Source organism: Thunnus thynnus, chromosome 7 (genome assembly GCF_963924715.1).
Source record: "Thunnus thynnus chromosome 7, fThuThy2.1, whole genome shotgun sequence".
NCBI classification, from domain to species: Eukaryota; Metazoa; Chordata; class Actinopteri; order Scombriformes; family Scombridae; genus Thunnus; species Thunnus thynnus.
This window is the reverse complement of record NC_089523.1, coordinates 34,963,859-34,976,358: the sequence shown is the minus strand read 5'-3', so window position 1 is coordinate 34,976,358 and position 12,500 is coordinate 34,963,859. Positions and strand designations below refer to the sequence as shown.

The 12,500-nt window shown below is 37.7% G+C and overlaps 2 protein-coding genes across 4 annotated transcripts in view; one reads left to right on the top strand and one right to left on the bottom strand.

The window, feature by feature from the left end:
* LOC137186635 (dual specificity protein phosphatase 14-like) overlaps positions 1-12,500 on the top strand; it is a 59,723-nt gene that overhangs the window by 25,156 nt on the left and 22,067 nt on the right. The gene's annotated exons all lie outside the window — the stretch shown is intronic.
* Positions 1-12,500, bottom strand: part of LOC137186632 (scavenger receptor cysteine-rich type 1 protein M130-like) — a 26,698-nt gene that overhangs the window by 7,851 nt on the left and 6,347 nt on the right. For all 3 annotated transcript variants that reach the window (XM_067595702.1, XM_067595704.1, XM_067595703.1), the window contains exons 2-6: positions 11,073-11,105; positions 9,743-9,892; positions 5,691-5,807; positions 1,301-1,465; positions 852-983 (exon numbers count right to left, since the gene is read on the bottom strand). In XM_067595702.1, the coding sequence (XP_067451803.1) occupies positions 852-983; positions 1,301-1,465; positions 5,691-5,807; positions 9,743-9,892; positions 11,073-11,105 (597 nt within the window). The remainder of the gene's footprint in view (positions 1-851; positions 984-1,300; positions 1,466-5,690; positions 5,808-9,742; positions 9,893-11,072; positions 11,106-12,500) is intronic.

Sequence of the window (12,500 nt, the reverse complement as noted above, 5' to 3'; positions counted from 1 at the left end):
TAACGCTGTGCAGAAAGAGCTGAAAGAGCAAAGCGGTAACGTTACCTTGCAGTTTTTACAAGCTGATAGTAATGCTTGCCGTGATAGTAATGTCATTAAATTCAATATAATACAGTACAACGCTTTTGTGTTTGTGTCTTACAGAAGCTGAAACATGTTCAGGGTGATTTTATTCACATAGTCAACCTACAGAGGAGAAATCTGAGAGCAGAAGTTCCACGAGCACGCAGAAGCAGCCTGAGTGTGAGGAGAAGAGCTGAAGCTGGAGCAGCAAATCTCTGCAAACATTATATTTGAGTGCAAGCACACAGTTTGAGCAGAAACAGAGCAAATCTAAGTGCAAGCAGAGGCTATTAGAGTGCGAGGGCAGGGTTTTGAGGGACAAATTACAAAATTTGAACATGAAATCAATAAATTATGCTCTCAAATTGATAAACGCTCTTGAATAAAGATAGAGAAAAAGCTCCTTACTTTCTCTCTCTTTTCCTCTGTATATGAGTACAAGACCTGCTAGAAGCCACTTTGTTGTTAAAAGTGTTTTTGTGGAGCCATGCATGTTAAAAAAACACATCAGTAGCAAGAGCAAGTACTGTAGTTTTCCTGTATGTAGCCTATCTATAATAAATAATAAATAATAAAAACGCCACTGCCTGAGTCTGACAATATTCTCATTTTCTTTTGCAATAGATTAAAAGCAATAGAATAACTTTATATCTAACTGTAAGAATCCAACATTTAAGTGATGTTTAACAGCTTTTAAAACTTGATATCTTAAGATTGATTCTGACAGCAGTGGATCAGTGTGGTGTTAACATGTATTGCTGTTTGATGATAACAGACTCTTTGCCTACCTACGGCACTGTTACAGAGGTTGATGGTGATGTTGTCAACGATGTCCAGGAGGAACGAGGAGTCGCTGACTCTGAACATGTGAGTTTCTTCAGGATCTGAGGCGGTGATAATCAGATGACCTTTGTTTACAGCTGAGAGAAAAATGTAGTGTTAAAATCATATGAACTTTATTTCACTGCTAAAGCATACCACATTTTTAGTTTGACTTTCCTCCTATTGAGCAGCAAAGTGGTTTAATTCATTTCAGCCCACGATTAAAAAACTTGATTTAATAATGTCAGACATTAACTGATATAAAATATAAATGTAGTCATACAGACATCTTAAGAGTCTTGCTAGCTAACATTTTCATTGTGATAAAATATCATGTTTAATTCATGTTAATGTCATGTTATTCTTTCATTATAAAATAATGTAGTTTCAGAGTTGCAGAGAGAAAATCAATCACCAATAATGTAGATCTCAATGCCGATGTTTTTCAGGTCATACACGCCTGGGTCTCTGATGAAGGAGGACTCTGCATCAGTAATCAGGACAGCAATTCTTTGGGAGTCTGCACGCATTCCTGCTGTGGGTTTAAAGAGCCTATCTAGGGTGCCGCCCAGATCATCTCCTGTATGACAGAATAAAGAGGTTTTAAAAGGTACAGAGACTTTCTTTCATGTGTCCCTTGTTCCAGATATAAAGTCCCATTACTTTGCTCATAGACTGTGAGGTGACTGACAGTTCCTCACTTCAACAACTGTGTAATAAAATATCTGGTTCTTTGATAAAAAAGTCAAAGCTAGAAGCCTGTAGACATAAAAACTGAAAGAGAGAAGTTAACTACGACTCCCAAAATGCATTTCAGTCAGAAACATCCAATCACAGAGCTTCAAACTCTATTGTGAGATGCTCACATCATTATGATTTTTAATGCTGTTATTGTATTATTATAATTATTATAATGACTATAATAGCATCAGCAGTCTTTGATATGTAACATTATACCAATAATATTATATCACAATATTAATGATCATAAGATTTTTACAATAACATTATCATAAAGTAAAATTCTGGTTTATTTGAAGCTGATGAATTTGCTATAAATGTGAGCATTGTGTCTCTATGTGTCAGGTTAACTATGTTCTCTCAGCTGTTCTAGAGATTCTGGTGATTCACAAACAGACGTTTATCACACAAATCAATGATGATCAGGGTGAGTTGCTGAGACTCCTACAGCTTCCCAAATAAACAGGATTCTCACATGAAGTGAGTCTGAACGATAGTAAACACAGAAACTGTCCGTCTGTAGCAGCATTATGGTGAACTGCATAGAGATCTGTATCCAGTGTTACATATCAACTGGTTTTCCTGTTAACTGGTTACCTTTGTTTGTAAACATTGGCGTTTCTCATGGCAACAGCAGATGTTCCAATCACAGAACAGTTTGTCTACATCATTTGAAACATCCTGCTAGTGATCTAAAATATAGAGGTCAGTTCAGTCCAGCTGTCAATCATTTTGTAATATGTATTTGTATATTGTTAGTTTTAGAATGATGAGCAGAGGAACACCTGACACATGGGCACAACGTGATTTACACATTTATTTAATCTATCAATGAGATGAAATGTGTTTGATGCACAACATATTAAAAACCTTTTAATGCACAACATGGGTAAAAAATAAGCTGCAGTCATTTTCAATAATATTTGATACATAGCTGAATGTTTCATTGTAATATCTTTGAAGCAGAATGATGTCACTCAGGTTTTTCAGAATGAATGACTTCATTTGTTTTTTATTATTATAAGTCATGATGTTGATTTTTCTGTCTTGTTATGTAGAGAAATAAACACTGTTTACATATCTAACTGTGCAGAGTGAATTAATTCATCATTAATTAATGTTGACATAAGCAACCATCTCATGTAGTTTATAGCAAAGCTTTGTTTTGTAACTGCTGATATCAGTTTGGATGTATTAGAAAATGGTTTGATATTGTTCAAATGAAGTTATTTAGAAAAGTTGACACTTCTGTTCACTTTCACATTTCATCATTGTGAAGTGCGTGCAATCATGTCACACAATGGCACATTTTCACTGCTGCTACTGTGAAGTCAGTGTTGTGAACCAGTTACAGCTACTTAAACATGTTGATGGACAGTGTCCCTCCATGGAAGGACCACAGCCACCTGCTTCCCTGTGAGCCCAGCAGGGCCGCAGGGCTACAGCGCACCTCTCCATTGATTTACACACTTGTAAATGTAAATAGTTCCTTTTACAAACCTATAGAAACATGGTACCATATAATAACACCGCTGTCTCTCCTTCATCACTATCCTGCAACCTCTGAGTCAACAAGACGGTCAAGATCTTTCTTCCACCTGTGCAACACCCTCACCAGACAAACGTCTACAACCGGTTCACACCTCTACTTGCTGCCAGCACAGATCTGATGATCATAACTCATGTCCTCCATAACTGCCCCCCTCTTCTATGCCACTGAACTGTGGAACTCACTTCACTGATCACTGACATACGCATCCTCCCATCTCTTCAAGTCAAGACCAGAAACCTTTCTTTACCCAGGACTACTACCCAACCCCATCATAAAATAAATAAAACCTTACTTTAGTAAAAGTATGTAAATGTTAGCAGCTAAATTTACTTTAAGTATGAACAATAAAAGTATTCATTCTGCAGAACAATTGTCCCTGTCAGTGTTTTACTATATATGATGTTTTTAATATTACTGCTGCATTCATGTGTGTGTTGCATTTTACTGTTGTAGATGTTTAAGGTGATCATTTTATCTACTTTATATAGTGTTGGGTAGTTTCATCTACAGCGATGCATCATATTCTATAAGATCATCATATGTTTGTAGCGTCTCTGTCCCGTGAGAACCACGTATCTCTAAAAAGTCAACTTTTCATGAGCTCAGAAAAACAGCCTGTTTTCTGCTTTGTGACAATGCATTTTCCAGCTAATCCAAGAGTACAATAAACTATTTAATAAACTACCACTATGAAATAATATTTTATTTAGCTTAAGAAGTAGAATCAGAATTTTCTCAACTCATAAAGGATCACTTAATCCTTCAGTTTATCACAAACATTCAGAATCACAGAATTTGGAGATACATAGTTTTCACTGGACAGGAAGAGTTTGAAAAATTGTAATCTGAGAAGTAATTTATAACTTAGAAGTAACTATAGCTGTCTTGTAGTGGAGAAGAAGTATAAAGTTGTATAAAATAGAAATACTCCAGTAAAGTATGTACTAGAGTACAGTACTTGAGTAAATGTACTTTAGTTATATTCCACCACTGTCGATAGTCTTGTAACAACGAGCCTACGTTGCGGCCACAAAGCGATAAAAATCACTGGAACCACATGAAGACGAGCAGCAACACCTTGCTCATTTTATGAGGTGAATATTATGGATGTTTAACTGGTCAACTCATGCTTCAAAGTGATCATTATGTTTCAAATATGAAACAGAGAGTTTACAGAGGAGCAGTTCCCCTCATGACATTAGCCTGAGTAACGTATACCGGTAGGTCCTTTTCATTTATGAATTGACTGTGTTCTTTAACTCCGCCCACATTCCACACTCAAACCAATCAAATCACAGTGGGTTCGGATTTAAACAATATTACACTCGAGGGTGCTTTACTGTCATTGTTGGCGCGACAGTGATGCGGTCAGGAACGAGGCGCTGGCGTGAGCAGTGCGTGTGCGTCGCTGAACTGCTGCGTCTCGCACGCTTGCAGCGTCCACACAGGAAGCGTGTCTGCTGCGGCGCTTCTGCCACTGGCAGCCCTATCTTTCTATCGTGTTCCCTGTCTATTTCTGCTGAGAAATAGACAGGGAACGCGTCATGCGGAGAAAATAGGCGAGACCTCGAATCTCCTTCCTGTGTGGACGCTGCAAGCGTGCGAGACGCAGCAGTTCAGCGACGCACACACACTGCTGAGGTTCACGCATCCAGTGTGTCCCCGGCGTAATGAATGGCGGAGTAATATTTTTAGTGATGAGGCTTTTCATTTGAGCACGGCTAGGTGTGCTGTCATGCTGATTTGAGCGCATTTTAAATGTCTAGTTGACCAATCAGATTGCTTGGTCAGAACTACGTGTTGTATAATAAACATTAACCCCGCCCCGCTCTGCAGGCAGCAGCCAGGTATACACGGGCAAGCTGCCTGGATATAGATCTCTATGCAGTTAGCCATAATGCTGCTACAGGCGGCTAGTTTCTGTGTTTACTTTCATTCAGACTCACAAACAAACTCTTGAAATGATTCATGTAAAAATCTTTGTGTGTGTGATAAACATCTGTTTGTGAATCACCAGAATCTCTATAACAGCTGAGAGAACAAAGTTAACCTGACACATAGAGACATAACGGCCACATTTATAGCAAATACATCAGGTTCAAATCAACTGTAATCTTCCTTTAATATTATGACAGCAACAATAATACAAATTACCATCATCATTCATCTCATTTTTATTGTAAACCTACTATTTCTGGAATCAGTATGAATGAATATACTGTTTACAAACTTTATCTGAAGTCTGTTCTGAAGATGTTATTTGTTAGCAGATGCACAGTTTTCTTGATCTGTCAGGGGAGTGAATTTCATTCACAAATATATATTCAATATATACAATAAATTCTACTATAAATACTTTAAGATATAAAATACGGATCACTAACAGCTTCCCTTTCCACCGCTGACAGACCTAAATACAGAAAATAAATATATTTGGATCCAATCAGAGTCTCTGCCTCAGTCCCTCACAGTGTAAAGCTGGTGTGGATCAGACAGCCTGCTGTTAAATCACCTGAGTCATCTCTTCTTCTCTGTGGCAGGTGGTTTATGGCCTCCAGCAGGGATTGTTTGGTCTGGTGGGTGTTCAGCTGCCATTCAATCTTTGGGTTTTCACTGTTCTGGACCAGACCTGCAGGAAACACAGAAATGTGTAAAACTGACTCAGCCTTTGTTTTTAAATGATAATGAGAATAACAATGATAATAATGAGAATGAGAATAATAGTTGCACTGAGTGTTCTTGAACAGATGCATTGGTTTATTACTATTATTGTGGTTATTATCTTGTTGTCATCATCACCCCAACACTCATGTACACACGTCGCATGTCTCACACACACTCATGCCTGTACTAATCTGCATATAGAGGGACCAAAGGACTCGTAGGGGTCCAAGATGGTCCTCTTTGCTATCTCCTCAGGAATGTAGAGGACTTTGTGTTACTGGCAGGAACCTTTCAAGGTAAACTGACTTCTAACCTCTTAAATAAGGAGTGTCAGGAAATGGACAACTTTGTTTTTGAACTTCCCTCAAGATAAACTGACTTTTACACCTCCCAGGTAAAGATGTGTAACTACATTACATTATATTTTTCATTTAGCAGACGCTTTTATCCAAAGCGACGTACATCTGAGACTGATACAACACAAGCAAGGATCTGTGCCATAAAGCTTAAGTTTGAGTCCTATAGGACGTAGATGCCAACAGGCAGTGCACCAAGGCAATGCATAGAGTGCATAGAAGCAAGTTTTTGTTTGTTTGTTTTGTTGTTTTTTGTATTAACTGACACCCTGCAGACTCAAACTGGGTCTCTCTCTGAACTCTTGAGATCCGGATTTACAACACTCTTTGGAATATTCATTTCTTCATGGATTCACCCAAATTCAAGGAAACATCAAGAGGAATCTTCCTTGAAAAGGACTTTAAGTAAAGACATTACACACAGTTGATGAAGAAGCGTCTGTCTGTCCTTCTCAACCTACTGCTATATCAAGATAAAGACACTTGCCAGAACAAAACCATAAATTATGCTGCATTTCTCAATTTGAGTTCATTATATCCAGTGTGTTTAAGCCAAATTTTGTAATAACTGTGAAGTAAAGATATGATCATTTTGTAAGCAGGAAACTGTTGATCTGGAGATGCTTCACAATATTATAGTCTAACCCTGAAGTCTGTGTGATATAAATTGACTTAGTTATTCATTTATAGGTTAAATGTTGTAAATTACAGTGTGATCATACGACCCTCCAGTGGTCAGTAGAGGTAGAACTTTTGAACAACAAACAGTATGTATGTTTACGTATCTGCAGTTATTTTATTGTGCTGTTCTAACCTCATATTTACTAAGTATTAGACATTTATATTTTTGATAAGTGAGGAATTAATATTCAGTGGTCATAAAATAGAGTTTTGTTAACATTAAAAAGTAGGTTTGTTTAAATAAATGTGTGTTTTATTGAAGCTGAACTAATGGATGTTTAACCTTTTGTATGAAGAATTAATTTTGATAGTTAAAAGTAGTGAGTATTATGTTAATAGGTAACATAGACAGTGAGGACTGCATCTGTATTTATATTGTGTAACTACATTAAGTATTGTTTATTCCCGGAATTGAAATGATTGATTTATATTGCACATGTGTGTTGTCTCTGAATGTTGGAGTAATGTGTTGAATGTGTGATATGTGTTATCAAGTCATTCAGGTCTTTGGGTAATAATGAAGTTTGTGATTAATTCAACTTTAAATTAATCTTCAAAGTGGGTTTGAATCAATCTTAGGTCTTCAGATCTTCAGTTTCAGCGTGAAAATGGATTCTTCATCCCAAAACTTCCCCAAACAGACACAACCAGATGACACCGTTTGTCTTTGCTCTTTTTAAAGCTTTTTCTGTCTTTCTGTTGTCCTCAGAAAGACGTCTGCAGCGTCTCCTTGTTGTTCCTTGTCGGACCTTTTTAAGCCAGTGCACATCTCTTAGTATAAACTTCAACTTTTAAATAAACGTTTTATTTCTTTTTGTCCAGTTTGTGCAGAAGAGTTTAACTTTAATGAGAAGCCAACTTCAGTTTTAACGTTCTTTTGTTTTTGTAACTTTGAGTAGTTTCATCTGGCCAACAAAGTTATTTGTAGTTATTTTAGTGCAGAAAGTTTAGTTTGTAGTCAGCAGTCGGGTTGAGTTGAGTCTAGTATGCAGGTTGATGCTACTGAACGGTCAGCAGCGAGCACAGACACCTACAATCAGGGTTGGAGCAGCGATTTTGAAAGTGTGGGGGTTCTAGAGGTGGGACATGAGCACGGCGACCCGCCGCCTTCGAGCCCTGTTCCAGTCTCAACATGCCAAATCAAAATGAATGCCACACATTTAAACAACTTCTACTACTGTAGTTGTAACCACTGCTTCAGCTTACCATCAAATAATTACTGAGACCATATGAGTGTAACAACTCAGCAGAATTTATTTAGGGTCTCATAGCAGTTTACTACTTACATCCAGTTATTTGTATGAATTGCTGTACTGGAGCATAGTTATCCTTATTATACTTAAGATAATCACAGAGCATCTTTATCCTACTTCCTTACATACCTTATAGACATGAAATTAAAGGAAACTTACACTTCCATTAAAATGAAATGGATATGGTTATAGATGCATAACAAATTGAACCCTGGTAACAAATCAGTATCAGTAAAGAGTCATTTCTGAGTCCATGGACGAGTACAACCTAAACTGTCTTCAATTGTTTTAAAAAGTGTCTCTTTTAGTAGGAATCCAAAGGGGACCTTTAATTGTCTTTAATTGGGAAATTAAATACCAAAAGTTGTCCAGGAGGTTTTGTATCAGCAGGCGTCAGTTCAGGCAGGCAACACATTGCCATAAGACAGACAGATGTTACACATCTTAAATATGAATGCTCACCTTTGTCTATGACTATTTAAAAACAACAATAGAAGTGACTAAAAACCAAATTTGCCACTTGGTTTACATTTAGGATAAGTTAGCCTATTTCATTTATGTTCAATGATGTTAGCTGAGCTGACACATCACATAACAAGACAAAGTTACAAAAGAAAATTCTACATTACTAACTAGTTAAATATCTGTTTCATACCTCTGATCTGTTATTCTCTGATCTGTTATCACAGCCAGCAGCGAGTAACAGAAGCACCGTTGCTGAATGCACAAACGTAACTTTACTGGACTTCAACTGTTTACTCTTCCCTGACCTGGTGGGTTGGTCAAACGGCTGTGATTGGCTGGATGGCTCTTCAATTAATCTAACTAGACCAATAGGTTTTTCATGCATGGGAACCTCAGTTTCGTTTCATCAATGACTACCTCAGGAAAAAGTGGGAGGGATGGAATTATGTTTCTGTGAAAGTGCGGGTGTCACAACACCCGTAACACCCACGGCTGCGACGCCCCTGCCTACAATAAAAACATGTCAGTCAGGCACCACCTGCACTGCTTACAGTGAACTAAATGTTGTCACACAGAACTCAAGAGAGTTTTTAATACAGTTTAACGTTGTAATGCTTCCAGTTTTATCACTGGCAGCTAATCTGGAAACATATAAAAGCAGAGTATTAGTAGAGAGACAAAGTTGTCAGAACATCTGTCCTGCTAACTGATCCAACACAGACTTACACAGAAGGAATGTACAGTATATCTCCACCATGGAAAACAGTGTCCAGATAAAAGATTGTTTTATATAAATGTGTGTTTCGGTGAAGCACTGAATTTGAAGGTAGGTGTATCACCTGAACATTTCATTTCTGTAAGTTATTACAAAGCTAAAATATGTCTGCATGTTTTGGGAAATAACTGGCAGTAACGGAGGCTGTATGCAGATAACAGTTATTTTACTTAAACATGTAAAACCACTGGTCTGCTCCTTTCATCCTCACATCAGACATACCCCTGACTACTCTTGTGATCATGTCCTATTTTGCTGTTTTTTTACATTTTGATGTAAAAATTTTAGTATTTTGAGTACTTTTTACACACAGTAGTAGTAATAGTACCAGGAGCAGTAGTGTGAATAGTAGAAGTAGTGAAAATATTACCAATCTGGACTTTGTCAGGGCCGATGTCGAAGTAGCTGACTATCTTAGTTAGAAAGGACTTCATGTTTTCATGGTCTTCAGGACTGATTCTCCCGGATTCACTGACCATCAGCCCGATGTCAGCCTTGGCTGTGCTTTCACACTGAGAACCTGGAGGAAAACAGAGGATTGTGGGATACAATACACAAGAGACGAGATATAGAAGCAAGACTAAAGCTGTGGGTGCTTTTCATTTGGCTAATTTATGCTTTCTCGCGTCCTCGCTCCTCCTTCCTCCAGCTGTGACCTGAAACCCTTAAACGCTCCTCAGAGGAGACGAGGAGCGAGGAGGCTCCTGGAGGAGCTTAGAGCGAGGAACCACAGGTGTATCCTCTGTGGAAGTTTTTCAGTGGATGGAAACACTCCTTTGATCAATGTGTTTAATGATTGGTTATTGATCAATCAGCTGATCTGACGGGACAGTAAACAGTCGGGCTGTTGTTGTAATACAGCAGATCAAGAAAACGACCTGTGGAGCAGGAATGACGCCACCAGCAGCAGCTGATCATATTTATTCGTAAAATAAGATTTACTGAATCATGAATCCATCATAAAAACACTCTTGTAACTTTATTATTTTTCTTCATGAGCCAAAAGGCTTCTCCTTTCTTCTTCGTCTCAGCTCTCTCAGGAAAATATGACGTCACACAGCTGCGTCTCCTATAAAATCATCCTGAGCCTGAAAACAACGTCAGACTGTCACAAACTAAATAAGCAATATTTTATTTAAACATTAAATATTCTGCAGGCTGCAGCTGTTTTTATTGCTCCTTTACATCAGTTCTGTTCTTTCAGTAATTAACAGATTTAAATTGTCTATTTGTGTTTTATTCTGTGACAGACAGACACTGCTGGAGATCTATAATCAAATAAAACATATTGGAGCAGTTATCAGGTATTTTCCTTCCTTATCCAACATGTAGAGCCCTCAGATGTTCCACAATGGAACAAAAAAGTGGTGTTCATGGCATGAAGGCACTACTTTCTGCAAACAATCCCACAATGCCATGCGTTGCATTTTATAGATATTATAGACACAAAAACTAGTGATGTGCAACTCTACAGCGGACAGTGATGACATAAAATTGTGATTTGTGAGTTTCCAAAATCTTGATTTTTCACTTTTCAATGCTAACATTAGCATATTTTATTAGTTATTAGCTTTGAGGGTATTTGGTCATAAACCAAAGTGGATTCATTGTCCTGATGGAGGTGCGGGTAATGTCCTCCAGCTCCTCCTGGGGGATCAGAGGCGTTCCCAGACCAGATGAGATATATTCTCTCTTTTTACCTGTTGGTTGGTGTTTATCTTCAGCCTGGAGTCCTGCAGAGAAAATCAGAAAGTCAGTATTTATATTGGTACAGAGCTGTGAACTGAACAAACACTGTGAGGATTTCCAGCAGCTCAGAGCTCATCTCAGTGAAAACACACAGATTATTGAACTCACTCAGGAATCATGTGAACAGTTTACCTCTAACCTGCAAAGCCACAAACAACATATGTGGACCAGAATCTGACTTTTACATTTGTTTTACCAAATATGCTACAGACAAGTATAATTTGTGTGTGGAAATAACAGGTTAAATCTTCAGCAACTAGAAAACTGTTGGGACGGGCAGTAGTGCGTTTGGTTATTAGCAATAATTCATAATTATCATAATTATGAATTATGAAAATAAGATATTGTTAACCTTAATCAATAATTTGGGCACCAACAGTTGGATCTGGGAGGAACACAGTTGATTGTTTGCAATAATTATGAATTATCAAGGATAATTAACTAATTATGACAATTAATAGAACATACATATGAATTAACGAATACGGGGCACCACCCGGAAACCGGGACCAATAACCAAACCAGGTAGTCTCATAAATGGGAGTTCACCTAGAATGTTAATATCTGAGAGATAAACATTCAAGGGTGAACAAAGAGGTTTCTACCCGTTAAAGGGGAGCTTTTCCTTACCGCTGTCGCCAAGTGCTTTCTCATGGGGGAATTGTTGGGTCTCTGTAAATTAAAGAGTACGGTCTTGACCTGCTCTATGTGAAAAGTGCCTTGAGATGACTTCTGTTGTGATATGGCGCTATATAAATAAAAATTGATTGATTGATTGATTGATTGATTGATTGATAGGTGGCGCTCTTGTAAAAGAAAACTGAATCACCGGTTATCATTTGATGTATTTCTTCAATATATCATACATGTTTCAGACAGTGTTTAAGTTCAGTTTAGTGTTAGTTAGTGTTTCACACATGTTCTAAATTCCTCTGTGCTATATATATTCTAAACTTAGTTCTTTGCTGTGTAAGATGAGGCAGTTGTGTGTTTAACAGTTAAGTCTATTCTGTTATACCCTTAGCTGAGCCAGTGATAAGATAAACTGTAGTTATGTAGATGTTTATGTGTAAAACTGATACGCTTTAGAGGATAGTGTGGTTTGTCCTTAATTTAATATAGTAGTGATGTTATTTTGTGATGCTACTTGGTGCATGCTTATGTACTGTCATATATGGTCGTGAAGAAAGACTGTTCCTAGGTCAGCTGAACTTTTGACTTATGTTTCTATCTGAGGTTTGGTTGCTGACCTGTAAGGTTAGTAAGTAGATGTCATAAATTCTGTACAAGTAGTATTTAAGGGACTGGTTAAGTGCCAACCTTTCAGACAAAGAAAAGATAGCTAGGTGGTATGTATCTTTGTCTCCAGAACTATGATG